The sequence below is a fragment of the Salvelinus fontinalis genome, chromosome 31 (assembly GCF_029448725.1).
Source record: "Salvelinus fontinalis isolate EN_2023a chromosome 31, ASM2944872v1, whole genome shotgun sequence".
Taxonomy (NCBI): Eukaryota; Metazoa; Chordata; class Actinopteri; order Salmoniformes; family Salmonidae; genus Salvelinus; species Salvelinus fontinalis.
The window spans coordinates 32961462-32980083 of record NC_074695.1 but is presented as its reverse complement, the minus strand read 5'-3'; the positions used below and the strand labels follow the sequence as shown (position 1 = coordinate 32980083).

At 45.5% G+C, this 18622-nt stretch overlaps 1 protein-coding gene across 1 annotated transcript; it reads left to right on the top strand.

Annotated features, from left to right (window-relative positions):
* Positions 1–1876: 1876 nt before the first annotated feature.
* On the top strand, positions 1877–17637 carry LOC129830073 (uncharacterized). The gene is made up of 5 exons (XM_055892273.1): positions 1877–3358; positions 13828–14069; positions 14370–14478; positions 14807–14902; positions 15007–17637. The coding sequence occupies exons 1-5, from the start codon at positions 3308–3310 to the stop codon at positions 16519–16521; spliced, it is 2013 nt and encodes a 670-aa protein (XP_055748248.1). The 5' UTR covers positions 1877–3307; the 3' UTR covers positions 16522–17637.
* The last annotated feature ends 985 nt before the right edge of the window (positions 17638–18622 follow it).

Here is an 18622-nt window from a genome sequence, read left to right as displayed (position 1 = left end):
AGATAAACATAGTTGGCCTATGCAAAGGAAGGGATAAAGTGGTTGGTGAGAAAGTGCAAAGCCCTGTTAACAAAAGGTTAACACCTGGGGAGAAAAATATAAAAAATCCAAACACATCTGTCTCAGCCTGGCCTGGCTTACAGTCAGCAGCACAACTGAAATATTAATTTACCACTTCTCTGTGAGGCTATTTCTGGAGGTGCATTGAGACACTCAGGCCTCCACAGCGTTCACAGAGAAATGAGAATTAGTCGAGGGGGGCCCGGGCTCCACTTATATGGTACCCAGAACTGAAGGACTTTCTCGCTCCCTGGCTTGGTATTTTAGATAGATTTTTAAGAGACTGGATTTAAAAAAAACTCTCTTAGGCATTGAAATGTCACGTTACATCACAGGCTCGTTAAATGCATGTCCTCCTTAGATGATTCGATGTGACATTTTTTGGTTTCTCCGAGTGCTGACGTCAGCAGTTAACCAACCCTGTCAGCTGTTAAAGTGCATGTCTGCACTGTATTAATGGCTGTGTGCACAGAGTCTTTAATGAATGAGATTCAAAGACAGACAGAGAGACTCCCGGTGGGTTACAGTGGCTAATTCTAGAACACTGACTGCACCATTGCACACCACAATGACAACATTTACATATGAAATATAGCTAGACATATCAATACAGACAGACACAAATAGTGGATGCAGAGAGCCCAGTGACCGAAACAACAGGCAAAGTCAGGCATGGTGAGAGGGGACAGCAGGACACCACCTGCAGGCTAGCTGGGACCGGGAGGAGAAGCTGGGAGGCTGGCACTCCGTGGGGACGTGATCTCTCTCTCTCTCTCTCTCTCTCTCTCTCTCTCTCTCTCTCTCTCTCTCTCTCTCTCTCTCTCTCTCTCTCTCTCTCTCTCTCTCTCCTCTCTCTCTCTCTCTCTCTCTCTCTCTCTCTCTCTCTCTCTCTCTCCTCTCTCCTCTCTCTCTCTCCTCTCTCTCTCTCTCTCTCTCTCTCTCTCTCTCTCTCTCTCTCTCTCTCTCTCTCTCTCTCTCTCTCTCTCTCTCTCTCTCTCTCTTGTTTTTAATTTTTTCTTTTATTGCCTCTCCTCTGAAGCGCTCTCTGTTCTCAGGATTTCTAGGCTACCTCTAACTGATCTATTCCACTCTCGTCATCCTTCATAATAACGGGCTGAACATCTAGAAGAGGAAATTATTGGTGAAGGGGATATTCTTGGAACCTGGAGACACTGGATTCATGTGAGAATGCAAGCAGGCAAACCAGAACCCTGGACTTGATCCCAAAGACACAGCTCACACACACAAAGTGAATAGCAAATCCATGCTTTTGAGCGCCAAATTGTCTGGTGTGCTGACAGAGTGACTGACATGACAGTAACTGTGCGGTGCAGATAGAGACGGAGATTGTTTGCCTCTTCTGGGGGTTGACTCATCCTCTGTGAGTATGACTGTGTCAGTGCTTTAGACGGGTGATCAAATCAAAATCATCAAATCAAATGTTATTGGTCACGTACACGTGTTTAGCAGATGTTATTGGTCACGTACACGTGTTTAGCAGATGTTATTGGTCACATACACGTGTTTGGCAGGTGTTATTGGTCACGTACACATATTTAGCAGATGTTATTGGTCACATACACGTGTTTAGCAGGTGTTATTGGTCACGTACACATATTTAGCAGATGTTATTGGTCACATACACGTGTTTAGCAGGTGTTATTGGTCACGTATACGTGTTTAGCAGATGTTATTGGTCACGTACACATATTTAGCAGATGTTATTGGTCACATACACGTGTTTAGCAGGTGTTATTGGTCACGTACACGTGTTTAGCAGATGTTATTGGTCACATACACGTGTTTAGCAGATGTTATTGGTCACATACACGTGTTTATCAGGTGTTATTGGTCACATACACGTGTTTAGCAGATGTTATTACGGGTGTAATAACAATACACAACAATACACACAAATGTAAGTAAAGGAAGGGAATTAAGAATATATAAATATGTGGACGAGCAAGGTCAGAGCGGCATAGACTAAGATACAGTAGAATATAATATAATACAGTATATACATATGAGATGAGTAATGCAAAATATGTAAACATTATAAAAGTGACTAGTGCTCCATTATTAAAGTGCCCAGTGATTTCAAGTCTATGTATATGGGGCAGCAGCCTCTAATGTGCTAGTGATGGCTATTTAACAGTCTGATGGCCTTGAGATATAAGCTGTTTTTCAGTCTCTTGGTCCCAGCTTTGATGCACCTGTACTGACCTCGCCTTCTGGATGATAGCAGGGTGAACAAGCAGTGGCTCGGGTGGTTGTTGTCCTTGATGATCTTTTTGGCCTTCCTGTGACATCGGGTGCTGTAGGTGATGTGAAGGAATGTGTGCTGGTGGATGTGTGTTTATGCCTTTCTCTCCCTAGAGTTTAGAATGAAAGCTCATTAACCAGCATTAGTGTTTCTTGCTAAATTCCCTCTCCTTCTGGACACCTCATGCCACTACAACAATGTTCCATAACTAAACCAATTCCCCAGAATGCAATAATACCACAGCTGGTAAGAGTGCTTGCCAAGGGTTAGCCACTTGAATATTTAAGCATAATAATGAGATACTGTATTTGTTTACTGACACACTTAGCTTCTATCATTAAAATGGCAAATATAAACATAATGCAAAAAATCACATTCATATGGGAGTAATCTCTGCCATGCAATTACCAACATACTGTACCTTCGTTTGGGGAGGAGGGGGTTTAAAAAGGGAAAGACCATTTCATTTTCATCAAGTTCAAATGGTGATAAACACTGTGGGGAAGACTGAATAAATGAATGAATGTTTGACTGCTGATCCTTTGAACCAATACCATCCACAGGCCTCCCTCCCTCTCTCATTCTGGCTCTGGGATTGGTTCATTGGTGTTGACAGATGCTGAATATGCATGAGCAGAGGGTCTGTTCGTGGGTGGAGCCTCAGAGGCTGACTCTGAGAGAGGATGAGAGAGAAGTGAAGCGAGTAACAGCAGCGTTCTATTCTCCAGCACTGCAGAATCCACGCACTGACAAGGCTCACATTCTCTATCATTTGAGGAGGGGGGGGGGATTTCTGCCGGCCTTTCCTCTTCTCTGGACTCTGGCACAGATTGGATTGATGCACTGCTGCACTGGTTTCATCCTTCATACCTCCGAGCTGGCTTGTCTACCTTCCTCTTACCTTCGAGCTGGCATTCCCTCCTCCTTTCTCCCCCTCCACTGCTGTAAGTGGATCGGCCAGACCTCCACCAGAGTGACACAGACATGGGCTGTCGGCTCTCTGGACAGGGACAGTGGGCTAACAATGGGAATGGGGTAAGTAAGGGTGGTTGTGTGTGTGTGTGTTTATATGAGTGCGTTCAACCTGTGCCTTTGTTTTGGGATTTGTGTGCTTATAGAAAAAGCAGCCTATACTGTTACCATCATGTCTTCCTTCACACAGAAAAGTCAGCATACGCAGGCTACGTAATCTGAAGACTCGGGGCAGACAGTGTGTGTGTGTGTGTGTGTGTGTGTGTGTGTGTGTGTGTGTGTGTGTGTGTGCGTGCGTGCGTGCGTGCGTGCGTGCGTGCGTGCGTGCGTGCGTGCGTGCGTGTGTGTGTGTGTGTGCGTGTTTGTGTGGTCACGCACACATTTATGGTATGACCTCATGTGCATTCGTTTGAGTGTGTTTGCATAACTGAGGGTCTTTAGCATGCATACCGTATTTGTGTTGGCAAAAATATTCCATGAAGAGAACAGTCTAAGAGCCACTACTGCAGTTTCTGTGTGTGTTCAAGCGTAGCTAACAGGGACTGATGGTGGCTGTGGTGACCTGCTCTGGTCTCACAGGAAGCCATGTAGATGCCTCTAGACAGGCCGACTATTCACCAACACGCTGTCTATCTCTATTTGCCCCAAGCAGCCTCTGGACATTCAGCAGCCATGGTCCAGATACTGTGCATTGTAATGCATCAAAATAATTGTATACTGTGCATTAAGAGAAGATTGCTCATTGGTGACCAGAGGGTGAATGTGTTCATGGGTGACCTGATAGAGTGTATGTCTCCATTGTCAATGGAGTAACTATTGTTAGCAATAGCTATGGCTGCTCAACCTGGCTGCCTGCCTTGAACCTTATTTCTATTACAGCATATTGGATGACTGTCATTTATATTCCATTCACCCAGCTCAATGTATCATCGATAGGTTTAAGCAACTATATGATACTCAAATATGTCCTATACCCATCATGAGGTTGCTTCAACTTAGCCTACAATTGAACGTTTATAATGTGGGTGCACAGGTCAAGAGACAATTTGGAGTAATCAAGGTGACAGATAGTGACACATTCAATACGGCCATGCACACTATTGCCTGGATCTAGCTGATCTTGGGTGTAATCATTAGTCCAAACAGTTGCAAAACATTCTGTTTTTCAACTGAAACAAGAGTTTCTATTGGACAAAATCAGGTAGGTCCCTCCCCGCTTCGTTCCGTTTAAGAAACGTTTTGCAACAGAATCAGCGGAATGAATACACCCCGAATCACCCGCACGCACACACAGTTCACTTCCAAAGCAGCCACATACAGCATCATCACTTTGCAAGTTGTATAATTCCTTTTCGCTCTCCTCCTCTAACCTTTTCCCTTCACTTGTGAACTTCAGTGCAGAACACAACAGCTGTCTGTGAACAGGTGCAAAAACTACTCAAAGCCAAACCTTCATACCATGACCGCTAACTGTTACACAGCCTACATCGTCACCGTATTAATGTTATAGTCAACAAACAAACTAACGCGTTAGTAAACCCACAATCCAATCTATGTGTATCATCATGCAGTACAGTGTACAGCAAGCAGCTTAGCAGATACACCGGCGTGTCCCAGTGGCAATAAATGATTCAAACCGAAAGCTTACACTGTTAAAATGAAGTGCTCTAAACTAGTGGCAACTGAACTGCCACCACCTTAAAGGACACAAAACCTTAACTTTGCTAGAGTATTGAAACACATGGTTGTGATGGTATTTAGACAGATTTAAGGTGTTCTGAAACATGGCATGGTGTGTTGTAATGGCAGTTTCAGCGACGCTCCCCATCCAACCTGACAGAGCTAGAGGATCTGCAGAGAAGAATAGGAGAAACTCCCCAAATACAGGTGTGCCAAGCTTGTAGCTTCATATCCAAGAAGACTCGAGGCTGTAATCACTGCCAAAGGTGCTTCAACAAAGCACTGAGTCTTAATTTAATACTTAAGTAAATGTGATATTTCATTTTTTTTTTATTATACATTTGGAAAAATTTCTAAAAACCTGTTTTTGCTTCGTCATTATGGGGTATTGTGTGTAGATTGATGAGGAAAACATTTATTTTAGTCTATTTTAGAATAAGGACTAAAAGTAACAAAATGTGGAAAAAGTAAAGGGATCTGAATACTTTCCGAATGCCCTGTATGTGAATAATAGCAGTTAAACAGCATATTGGTGTTGAGAACAATTGCAGCAGCAGAATGAGGAGACGAGAAAAAAGCCTTGGCTTTATTGTCTAAGAAAAGTGAGAAGAGAGGAAACCCCATTTATTTAGGTCTATAATCAATATACCAGCTGTTAAATGTGCCTGGCTTTAAAAAAACATCCATGTACAGTACCAGTCAAAAGTTTGGACACACCTACTCATTCAAGGGTTTTTCTTTATTTTTTACAATTTTCTACATTGTAGAATAATAGTGAAGACATCAAAACCATGAAATAACACATATGGAATCATGTAGTAACCAAAAAAGTGTTCAACAAATAGAAATATATTTTATATTTGAGATTCTTCAAAGTAGCCACCCTTTGCCTAGATGCACACACTTGACGTTCTCTCAACCAGCTTCATGAGGTAGTCACCTGGAATGCATTTGTGGAATTGAATTCCTTCTTAATGCGTTTGAGCCAATCAGCTGTGATGTGACAAGGTAATTATTTAAAAAAAAATGATTTTACCTTTATTTAACTAGGCAAGTCAGTTAAGAACAAATTATTATTTAAAATGACGGCCTACCCCAGCCAAACCTGGGCCAATTGTGCGCCGCCCTATGGGACTCTCAATCACAGCCGGATGTGATACAGCCTGGATTCGAACCAGGGACTCTAGTGATGCCTCTTGCACTGAGATGAAATGCCTTAGACCGCTGCGTCACTCGGGAGAAAGTAGGTAGGGGTGGTATACAGAAGATAGCCCTATTTGGTAAAAGACCAAGTTCATATTATGGCAAGAACAGCTCAATTAAGCAAAGTGAAACGACAGTCCATCATTACTTAAAGACATGAAGTTCAGTCAATGCGGAAAATTTCAAGAACTGTTTCTTCAAGTGCAGTCACAAAAAACTTCAAGCGTTATGTTGAAACTGGCTCTCATGAGGACCACCACAGGAAAGGAAGACTCAGCGTTACCTCTGTTGTAGAGGATAAGATTCATTAGAGTTACCAGCCTCAGAAATTGCAGCCTAAATAAATGCTTCACAGAGTTCAAGTAACAGATACATCTCAACATCAACTGTTCAGAGTAGACTACGTGAATCAGGCCTTCATGGTCGAATTGCTGCAAAGAAACCACTACTAAAGGACACCAATAAGAAGAAGAGACTTGCTTGGGCCAAGAAACACTAGCAATGGACATTCGATCGGTGGACATCTGTCCTTTGGTCTGATGAGTCCAAATTTGAGATTTTTGGTTCCAGCTGCCGTGTCTTTGTAAGACGCATGTGTGGTTCCCACCGTGAACAATGGAGGAGGAGGTGTGATGGTGTGGGGGTGCTTTGCTGGTGACACTGTCAGTGATCTATTTAGAATTCAAGGCACACTTAACCAGCATGGCTAACACAGCATTCTGCAGCGATACGCCATCCCATCTGGTTGCGCTTAGTGGGACTATCATTTGTTTACAACAGGACAATGACCCAACACACTTCCAGACTGTGTAAGGACTATCTGACCAAGAAGGAGAGTGATGGAGTGCTGCATCAGATCACCTGGCCTCCACAATCCCCCGACCTCAACCAAATTGAGATGGTTTGGGATGAGTTGGACCGCAGAGTGAAGGAAAAGCAGCTAACAAGTGCTCAACAGATGTCACATCCTGGCCTTAGTTATCTTTGTTTTCATTATTATTTTAGTTAGGTCAGGGTGTGACATGGGGAAGTTTGTGTGTTTTTGTATTGTCTAGGGTGTTGTATGTTTAGGGGGTTTAGTAGAGGAGATGGTTTAGTGTTCAGTGTAGGTGTCTAGGAAAGTCTATGGTTGCCTGAATTGGGTCTCAATTAGAGACAGCTGGTTATTGTTGTCTCTGATTGGGAGCCATATTTAAGGCAACCATAGGCTTTAGCTTTTGGTGGGTAATTGTCTATGTCAGTGTGTAGTGGTCAGTGTCAGCACCATTTTGTATTTTATAGCTTCACGGTCGTCTGTTTGTTATTTTGTTTGTTTAGTTGTATAGTGTTCGTTTCGTGTTTTTTCCCTCTTCTGAATAAAAGAAGATGTACTTTGCACACGCTGCGCCTTGGTCCTCTCTCTCTCCCTGTGACGATCGTGACAGCAGATGTATGAACTCCTTCAAGACTGTTTGAAAAGCATTCTAGGTGAAGCTGGTTGAGAGAATGCCAAGAGTGTGCAAAGCTGTCATCAAGGCAAAGGGTGGCTACTTTGAAGAAAATATATAAAAAATATATATTTTGATTTGTTTAACACTTTTTTGGTTACTACATGATTCCATATGTGTTTTTTGGCCATCAAAGAAAACACTATGTCTGGCGCAAACGCAACACCTCTCATCCCTCCGAGAACACCATCCCCACAGTGAAGCATGGTGGTGGCAGCATCATGCTGTGGGGATATTTTTTATCGGCAGGGACTGGGAAACTGGTCAGAATTTAAGGAATGTATGGCACTAAATACAGGGAAATTCTTGAGGGAAACTGGACAATGACCCTAAGCATACTGCTAAAGCAACACTTGAGTAGTTTAAGGGGAAACATTTAAATATCTTGGAATGGCCTAGTCAAAGCCTAGACCTCAATCCAATTGATAATCTGTGGTATGACTTAAAGATTGCTGTACACCAGCGGAACCCATCCAACTTGAAGGAGCTGGAGCAGTTTTGCCTTGAAGAATGGGCAAAAATCCCAGTGGCTAGATGTGCCAAGTTTATAGGGACATACCCCCAAGAGACTTGCAGCTGTAATTGCTGTAAAAGGTGGCTCTACAAAGTCACATTTTGCGTGCTCAAGCTTTCTGTTTTTTTGTCTTATTTCTTATTTGTTCCACAATCAAAAATATTTTGCATCTTCAAAGTGGTAGGCATGTTGTGTAAGTGAAATGATACAAACCCCCCAAAAATCTATTTTAATTCCAGATCGTAATGCAACAAAATTGGAAAAATGCCAAGGGGGTGAATACTTTCGCAAGCCACTGTAAATGAGTAGGTGTGTCCAAAATTTTGATTGGTACTGCATATCTACAGAAATAAGACAGATCCTACTTCTGTTGCCTGTTTGCGTGTTTGTTTAGTAGCCTACTGATTCCGTGAGCACCAAGCCTCACCCAATCACAACATGTTGGATAAACGATTTCACAAATTCGGCTATTTTTTATCTTTACTTTGCTGTAATAAAGGCTTTACACTTTTTTTCTCTCGTTAGAACAGCCTCTGGTATTGTTTATAACTTATTTTGTGTTGTTTACACTGTTCCAAAATTATATTTATAGTAATAACATTGATGTTCCTTTTTTTTGATCTCCTTCTTGTTACGACTTCTAGGAGTAGTGGGTGTGGAGTCAGGCGCAGAGAGCAGAGGGTTTAGGACAATCGTATTTATTCCGGTGACAGAAACAGTCACGCCAAAAACACCAGGCTGGCTGGCTCTGGCGGATCCTGGCTGGCTGGCTCTGGCGGATCCTGGCTGGATGACGGCTCTGGCGGATCCTGGCTGAATGACGGCTCTGGCGGATCCTGGCTGGAGGACGGCTCTGGCTGGTCATGGCTGGATGACGGCTCTGGCTGGTCATGGCTGGATGACGGCTCTGGCTGGTCATGGCTGGATGACGGCTCTGGCTGGTCATGGCTGGCTGACGGCTCTTGCTGGTCATGGCTCGCGGACGGCTCTGGCTGGTCATGGCTGGCGGACGGCTCTGGCTGGTCATGGCTGGCGGACGGCTCTGGCTGGTCATGGCTGGCGTACGGCTCTGGCTGGTCATGGCTGACGGACGGCTCTGGCTGATCCTGGCTGACGGACGGCTCTGGCTGATCCTGTCTGGCGGAAGGCTCTGGCTGCTTATGGCTGGCAGACGGATCTGGCTGCTCATGGCTGGCGGACGGCTCGGGCTGATCCTGTCTGGCGGACGGCTCTAGCGGCTCCTGTCTGGCCGAAGGCTCTAGCGGCTCCTGTCTGGCGGACGGCTCTGAAGGCTTATGGCAGACGGGCGGCTTTGCAGGCTCAGTACAGACGGGCGGCTTTGAAGGCTCATGGCAGACGGACAGTTCAGACGCCGTTGGGCAGACGGGCAGTTCAGGCGGCGTTGGGCAGACGGGCAGTTCAGGCGCCGTTGGGCAGACGGGCAGTTCAGGCGCCGTTGGGCAGACGGGCAGTTCAGGCGCCGTTGGGCAGACGGGCAGTTCAGGCGGCGTTGGGCAGACGGGCAGTTCAGGTGCCGTTGTGCAGACGGGCAGTTCAGGCGCCGTTGGGCAGACGGGCAGTTCAGGCGCCGCTGGGCAGACGGGCAGTTCAGGCGCCGCTGGGCAGACGGCAGACTCTGGCCGGCTGAGACGCACTGTAGGCCTGGTGCGTGGTGCCGGAACTGGAGGTACCGGGCTAAGGGCACACACATCAGGGTGAGTACGGGGAGAAGGAACAGTGCGTACAGGGCTCTGGAGACGCACAGGAGGCTTGATGCGTGGTGCCGGAAATGGTGGTAATGGGCTGGAGACACGCACCATAGGGCTAGTGCATGGAGGAGGCACAGGGCTCTAGAGACGCACTGGAAGCCTGGTGCGTGGTGTAGGCACTGGTGGTACTGGGCTGGGGCGGGGAGGTGGCGCCGGAAATACCGGACCGTGCAGGCGTACTGGCTCCCTTGAGCACTGAGCCTGCCCAACCTTACCTGGTTGTATGCTCCCTGTCGCCCGACCAGTGCGGGGAGGTGGAATAACCCGCACCGGGCTATGTAGGCGAACCGGGGACACCATGCGTAAGGCTGGTGCCATGTAAGCCGGCCCGAGGAGACGCACTGGTGGCCAGATGTGTAGAGCCGGCTTCATGGCACTTGGCTCAATGCTCAATCTGGCCCGGCCGATACGAGGAGCTGGTATGTACCGCACCGGGCTATGCACACGTACAGGAGACACCATGCGCTCTACTGCGTAACACGGTGTCTGCCCGTACTTTCGCTCTCCACGGTAAGTACAGGGAGTAGGCGCAGGTCTCCTACCTGACTTCGCCACACTCCCTTTTAGCCTCCCCCCCCCCCCCCCCCCCCCCCATACATATTTGGGGTTTATTTTCGGGTTTCCAGCCACGTCTCCTTGCTGCCTCCTCATACCACCGATCCTGGGCTTTCGCTGACTCCATCGCCTCCCGAGAGCGGCGATTCTCTCCCACCTTAGCCCAGGGTCCTTCTCCGTTCAATATTTCCTCCCAAGTCCACGAGTCCTGGTTTCTTGGCCGCTGCTGCTGGTTCCTCTCACGCTGCTTGATCCTTGTGTGGTGGGTGGTTCTGTAACGGTTGTTCTCCTCCTCTTCGTCCGACGAGGAGGAGTAGGGATTGGACCAAAGCGCAGCGTTGTTATATGACATACTGAAGTTTATTAAAGTAAAACGAAACACGAAACACTTTAACAGACTACAAAACAAATAAACGATGTAGACAGACCTGACTTGAGAACTTACAAACTACGAAGAACGCACGAACAGGAACAGACTACATATACGAAACGACAAACGAAACAGTCCCGTGTGGTAGACATACAGACACGGAAGACAACCACCCATAACAAACAATGTGAAACAACCTACCTATATATGGTTCTCAATCAGAGGAAAACGTAAACCACCTGCCTCTGATTGAGAGCCATACAAGGTCAATTAAACCTGACACTTAACATAGAACAAACAACACAGACTGCCCACCCAGCTCACGTCCTGACCCACTAAACACAACTATACAAAAGGAAAACAAGGTCAGGAACGTGACAATTTGTCACGTCCTTTGCATCCATTTTGCTGTCACATGTGTTACGGTGTTCTGAGATTGTTATAACCATTTTATTGATGTGATTATGATATGCTGTAGGTCACGCCCTATTGGTCACTTGCTTCCGTTGCACACATGTGTCACATAAAGAGAGCAACGGTTGAGGGAATAGGGAATGTTTTTTCCTTAAACTTCTTATGGCTGAGATCCCGTTAATGGGATCGATATGACAACAGCCAGTGAAAGTGCAGGGCGCCAAATTCAAACAACAGAAATCTCATAATTAAAATTCCTCAAACATACAAGTATCTTATACCATTTCAAAGGTAATCTTCTTGTTAATCCCACCACAGTGTCCGATTTCAAAAAGGCTTTACAGCGAAAGCACCACAAACGATTATGTTAGGTCACCGCCAAAAACACAGCCATTTTTCCAGCCAAAGACAGGAGTCACAAAAAGCAGAAATAGAGATAAAATTAATCACTAACCTTTGATGATCTTCATCAGATGACACTCATAGGACTTCATGTTACACAATACATGTATGTTTTGTTCGGTAAAGTTCATATTTGTATCAAAAAATCTCAGTATACATTGGTGCGTTATGTTCAGTAGTTCCAAAAACATCCAGTGATTTTGCAGAGAGCCACATCAATTTCCAGAAATACTCATAATAAACGTTGATCAAAGATACAAGTGTTATACATGGAATTTTAGATCCACTTCTCCTTAATGCAACCGCTGTGTCAGATTTCAAAACAGCTTTACGGAAAAAGCAAACCATGCAAAAATCTGAGTACGGCGCTCAGAGCCCAATCAAGACAAAAAGATATCTGCCATATTGCGCAATCAAAAGAAGTCAGAAATAACATTATAAACATTCACTTACCTTTGATGATCTTCATCAGAATGCACTCCCAGGAATCCCAGTTCCACAATAAATGTTTGTTTTGTTCGATAATGTCCATCATTTATGTCCAAATAGCTACTTTTGTTAGCACGTTTTGTAAACAAATCCAAAGTCACGAAGCGCGTTCACTAGGAGCAGACGAAATGTCAAAAAGTTCCATTTACAGTCCGTAGAAACATGTCAAACGATGTATAGAATCAATCTTTAGGATGTTTTTAACATAAATCTTCAATAATGTTCCAACCGGAGAATTCCGTTGTCTTCAGAAAAGCAAATGGAACAGAGCTCGCTCTCACGTGAACGAGCGTCACGAGCTCAAAGCATTCTGGCAGACCTCTGATTCATTCCCCTCTCATTCGGCCCCACTTCACAGTAGAAGCATCAAACAAGGTTCTATAGACTGTTGACATCTAGTGGAAGCCTTGGGAAGTGCAACATGACCCATATCCCACTGTATCTTCAATAGGGAATGAGTTGAAAAACGACCAACCTCAGATTTCCCACTTCCTGGTTGGATTTTGTCTCAGGTTTTTGCCTGCCATATGAGTTCTGCTATAGTCACAGACATCATTCAAACAGTTTTAGAAACTTCAGAGTGTTTTCTATCCAAATACACTAATAATATGCATATATTAGCAACTGGGACTGAGTAGCAGGCCATTTACTCTGGGAACCTCTGGGCACCTTATTCATCCAAGCTACTCAATACTGCCCCCAGCCATAAGAAGTTTTAAGAAGTGAAGGATTTCGGTAACATAACTTTCAGTCAGAAATGGCTGTAATTATGTTGCATCTTCAGTTACATGGACAGCGCGATAAACACTGTTGATGTTTGGTGGTGGTCACTGCAGCATGGAGGAGAGAGAGACAACGGGTACTAGTCACACAGACACTGGCTGTGATTTTTTTTAACCCAGCACATCAAGTCTGAGCCCGGCCCTGCACAATCAAATCAATTGTGGTCGTACTCTCTCTAGTTCTTTGTGTGTCTTAACTATTTCATCATACAGATCATAAAAGCGAAACAGTGCTTAAAGCATCAGACAAGCTCAGTGCATATAGTTGATATGATTTAAACAATTAAGATGTGTCTATATATTGAAAAATATGCGTTTTAAAATGTCAAACAATCGATTGGTCAAAAGAGCAGATGACTCTCGGTCCACCCAGATTTTTTAAAGCCGGGGACAGCCCTAGAGTGCAGTGGGGTGGAAAAGATCCTCCTGACTTGTATCTCTAGGGTTTTGTTGAGCACAAAGCTTTTCAGATGAGCCAGAAAGCACGTCCCAGAATCCATGGCGAGAATCAGTCCAGCTCAGCTGGCCTACATTTATAGACCCATGAGACTTCACGCATTATAATAACAAGAAGCTAATGTCTGCTTACAGTACTGTCTGCCACTTCCAAACATGATCTTTATTGAGGTGTTGATGCTCTATTATTCGTTACATCAGAGTGCTTTTGTTCGATGGGACATGGCCCACACATATACTGTACATTAAATCAACTGTGCTATCCCGGTCCTGTGATGTCCTTGTGTCTAACAAAAGACAAAACAGACACAAGATATCAGATGCCATGAAACAGAGCATATCTGTGAACCAGCAAAACTCAACTACCTCACTTCCTCTACATCTGACCTTGCATGTTCATATGTCTCCCAGGTCAAAGGGCGTGACCTGTCCCATCTCAGCCACCGAGAGACATTGCAGTTCCGGGGGGACGGCTATGAGCAGCCAGTCACTACGCAGATTGAGGGGAGGCACCGGGGAGGAAGAAGGCGTCATCACTCCCAGTACCCAGTGTCCGACTGCGGCACCCAGACGGAGCAGCAATCCTGGGAGGCTCTGAGGGCCCTAGGGGGGGTGGAGGGGGCCGGACCTGGCCTCGGTGCCTACGCTTCTGGGTATGTGCTGCTAGGTTTTGGCCTCTCTACTTGTTCTCTGTCTCTTTATTTGCTTGTGTATGCAAGTATAATGGCAGATTAATAGTGACCCAGTTATATTGAACCAGTGATGTCCCATGTTTGAGGCTCTGGGTTATGTCATTTAGAGTATAGCCGTGAGATGTATACAGAAGTGGTGTTAGAATTGAATGGAACCACTGACTTGAACCGGTCTAATGTGTAAACATAGTCACTTACGCTTAAAATGCCTACGGTGTGAAACAGCCATGTTTTCATATGTGATGACCTCATTCTCCACAGACCTTACTATGATCACATGACCCTTCCACCAGAACTCTATGCAGCCAATGGATATCTCCCCAGTGTTGCCTACAATCTGGAGGACATTAACAGGATAGAGTATGATGATGTGAGTTATTAATTTGAGCCGGTTTGCTACAGCAGGAAAACAATCCTGCAGCAATGGGAAATGTATTATGTGGATTATAATGAATGGACATGTTTGTTCGGGGTTGGTAAAACATTTTGTAAGGGAGAATCAAGTCTACCATTTCTAAGTGGAAATGACAAACTTCAGAAGTGTTTTTATACCTCAAATAGACAAGTTCTACATTCTCCTCTAAAAGGGTGATCAAATTAAGATCCTACATCTGTTTATGAGTCTAGCCTAGATTTTGTACATCCCATTGATATCTAAGACTTGTGTATCCACTCCTTATGTTCACCTGTACTGATAGGATCCAGAGATGATGAATAACCAGCCCAATAACAGGAACTGTCTGATTGGCTGCTGTAACACTGATAATGATGAGCCTAGCAGCTTCCTGAGCCAGGTACTGTAAGAAATAAAAAGATAGAAAAAATGTGTCTATTTGAACACGGGGTCATAGACATTCACAAGTATAACAACCAATGTTTCTTCCATCCTCTATTTCAGAGTGAATATGAGGGCCACTGGCTGGACAGGCCTCTGAATTACCTACCCCTCCACGAGCTTGACAGTGGCCTGGGCTGCACCGATGGCAGCCTCCACCAGGGGGACCTGTCTGACCCAGAGACAGAGGAGGGGGTAGAGGCCCCTATGTCCTCTCCTCCAGGAAACACCAGCCGGGGAAGCTCTCCCTCCTCTGAGTCCCTCCTTTCATCAGAGCTCAGTGACTCTGGCTTCCACAGCGTCAGCACAGGGGAGTTCCGCCACTTCCAGAAGATTATAGATGGGAGGATCCACAACTACCGGAGTCGCGTCGTGCCCCGGGAACAGAGATCAAAGTCTCGCTGGGACCTGGAGTCCATCCCTGAGACCCTGACCTGTGACCTCCAGGCTGGCAGAGCCGCAGACGGAGTTCACACAGCCATGACCCACCAGTGCAACATGGGTAGTAGCTCCATTCAGTTCCGCAAAGCCAGGAGCCCCCAGCTGAGCAGGCATGGCACCGGGTTTGCTCCTAGGGTTGCTGCCTCCAGCTGCCGTACAGAACCCTGCCAGAGGAGAGCATTGATGCTGAACAAGCACTCTTCTGAGGACCTTCCCAGCCGCAGCCACACCGTGCATGACTTATCAGACAGGAGACGGGCCAGCCACCCAGCACTGCCCGCTGGGAACACTGCCACAGGGAAATACAGGCACGTAAACCGACAACCGCCCAGCAGCCCAAACCACTTAGCCGTGCCCACTGAGAACTCTGGCACAGGACAATACAACAGGGGGTTCAACACAGACATCAGTGAGAAGAGGAGATGTCCACTGAGTGACCATGTGGAAGGCACCTGGCAAGGATGTGTGGATGACCACAGAAGCAGTATGGCCATTGAGGAATATAACAGTGAGAAACAGGGTCTTTCCAAGAGTCCCTCAAAGAAACAGCCTGGGAAGGAGCCAGCAGACTGGCGTCAGTTTGCGACACTGGGACATCCTCACATTGATGGGGACTGGCCCCAAGCAGACTGTCCCTGCGGTCCCCTCTATAGCACGCTGGATGGGCCCTCTGCCCGCTCCAGGAGGGGTCTCTCTGGGAATCCCCGGGCTGTGAGGAACCAGCTCCTGAAGGCACGGGCCTCACGGCTGGCTGACGAGCGCAGTGAGGTCACCACGGACGAGGAGGCCCGCGGGGAGCCCTGGGCAGGCCGCTACTGGAACAGGACGGAGCGCAGGCGCCACCTGGCGTGGGCCCGGGAGCAGAGGCAGAGGAAGCTGAACCGTGGGGCTGAGGGGGCAGGGGAGAATGGGGCTGGAGGTACAGGGGTTGCTGGGGGCCTTGGGGGTGCAGGGGGTCCTGGAGGAGGCTGCAGCACAGTGCTGGAGCTCAGCCACAGGAAGCAGAGCCGTCTGAGGAACCATAAACTGCTGGATGACTGGACCACAGTGGAGGAGCTGCTGACCCATGGGACAAGGGTGGGGCAGGGGGACAACATCCTCGGTCACAGCCCTCTGTTGTCTGTCACTACTGTATAATGACACATTAAGATAAGGTGTGTGTGTGTGTGTGTGTGTGTGCGTGTGTTTGTACGTATGTGTGTGCTTGTGTGTGTGCCTACGTGTGTTTGTGCTACTGATTGTGAAGAGGGTCAGTGATATAACTATAGTTTGACTATCTCTTGTTCTCCACTCATGTTCCTGAACACAAACCTAGAGCAGTAGTTGTCTAACAGACTCGACCAATGGCAGTGTTAAGCAATCTAAATGGTAGTATTCACCGGCTATTTGGCTAGCTCAATGTGACCGCTGTTTAAAACCACATAATTGTAGTGATACAGACTTTATATTTTGTATGAAACCTCAGGTAGTAAATGATGTGTTGCACTGTATATCTACTGCACATGTACAAGAGTCCCATCTCACTCACATGAGAAATGCACTGTGAACTGTTGGCTCTTTCAAGATGTACCCCCCCCAATAAAGTGTGTTTACGGTCATATCATGTGTAATATTCACCTCATGATAAGTTGCACAGTCATTGTGTGTGGTCATGAAACATTCTGATGTTCTTGTTTCACCTCTTTTTACAGCCTGTGTTGAATAAGAGGACAAAGTACCTTAATTCCCAGCATGTAGACTATCCTCAACACAAACCTGGCAACTGGACATGACAGCACTATTTCACATGTCACCTCTCTAACTGGGCTTGGATTCACAGGGCTGATTTCCCCCTGACACCACTCTTTGTCAGTCAGAGTGCTGTCTAAGTGATGTGTCACAACATTTCAGACAAGAGGTACTTATGGTTTCGGTTTTGATGATAGCTTGACGTTGTGGTCCAGAACACCTCTGATTAGTGTTGCATGACATAAAACTAAATGTAGAACTCTCTTCACATAAAACCAATTGAAAGTTGTTCATTTGCAGACACAAAATATGATCAAATCGTGTTAACAATTATCAAATGGTATCAAATGCACGTTCTAGCCTGGAATATGATCTCATAACGGTTTCCATTTGTCATGTGGATAAGCCCTGTGTGTCCACGCCCTGGTCGTAGTCTTAAAGATAAATCTATGGCTGCGATGGACACATAACATGGTTCTGATGAATACTTTCTTTTGAGTGCTCAAATAAAAACGCTGAAATGCATCTAATCTCCTGACTTTCATTTTCATTCTAAACTACAAGTTAAAGACCCAGTGCAGTCAAAAGTGTGATTTTGCTGTGTTTTATATATATTTCCCACACCATGAGGTTGGAATAATACTGTGAAATAGTGAACATTATGTTAATTTCCTTTTTAGTGTAAGCTGTTTAAAAAGATTTCAGCCTGTTTTGGTGGGATGGAGTTTTGGCCTGCCTGGTGACATTATCAGGCAGTAAATTCGTTAATAGACCAATAAGAAAGAGAGTTCCAAACCTCTCTGCCAACATCTAGTTTTCAGTTTTCCCCTGCCCACCCATCCCAATACCAGACAGTCCTAGCTAAAGTCTTGCTTGCTAAGAAGCTATTTTACTTATTTTTTACCATTTTAGTTGAAAACATTCACAGGTGTTGCATTTTTACCCAGAACATTTATATTGAGATACAAATGGCAGCTTTGGACCTTTAAATACCATCCTTATTTCCCAAACCCAAATGTTACTGTCCCACTTATTATAAACTGCCAAAGGGCCATGGATTTCAAATGACACATGGTGACAAAAAATAATCTATTAATAATCTTCAGTGTACTAACCCCCAATTATTTGTGTGTCCCGTCAGGCAATTACATTCATACTCTATTACATTCATACATTATACTCTGTACCAAATAGAAATACGGTAAACTGGCAAATTTCATTTCAGAGTGAAAAAGTATATTTCTAAAGCAACTGAATACTCATTTCCTTTGGAATGAGAGTTGAAACTATGGCCAACTCCTTCTATCCAAACATGGTCTATTTTCCTTCACATTATTGAGTGACATCATTGAACAGCCTTCTCCACAAATTTGTACCAGTAGGTGGCAGACACAGACAACTATTTTGTATTAAACGCACAGCTCATCCATTTTTATTTAACCTTTATTTAACCAGGCAAGTCAGTTAAGATCAAATTCTTATTTACAATGACGGCCTACACCGGCCAAAC

Bases quoted from the DNA above. Each gene is read 5' to 3' on its own strand.
- LOC129830073 (XM_055892273.1), top strand. From the start codon at position 3,308: ATGGGCTGTCGGCTCTCTGGACAGGGACAGTGGGCTAACAATGGGAAT. The intron at 14,070-14,369 runs GTATGTGCTGCT...CATTCTCCACAG, and splicing joins CTCGGTGCCTACGCTTCTGG to ACCTTACTATGATCACATGA. The intron at 14,479-14,806 runs GTGAGTTATTAA...CTGTACTGATAG, and splicing joins ACAGGATAGAGTATGATGAT to GATCCAGAGATGATGAATAA.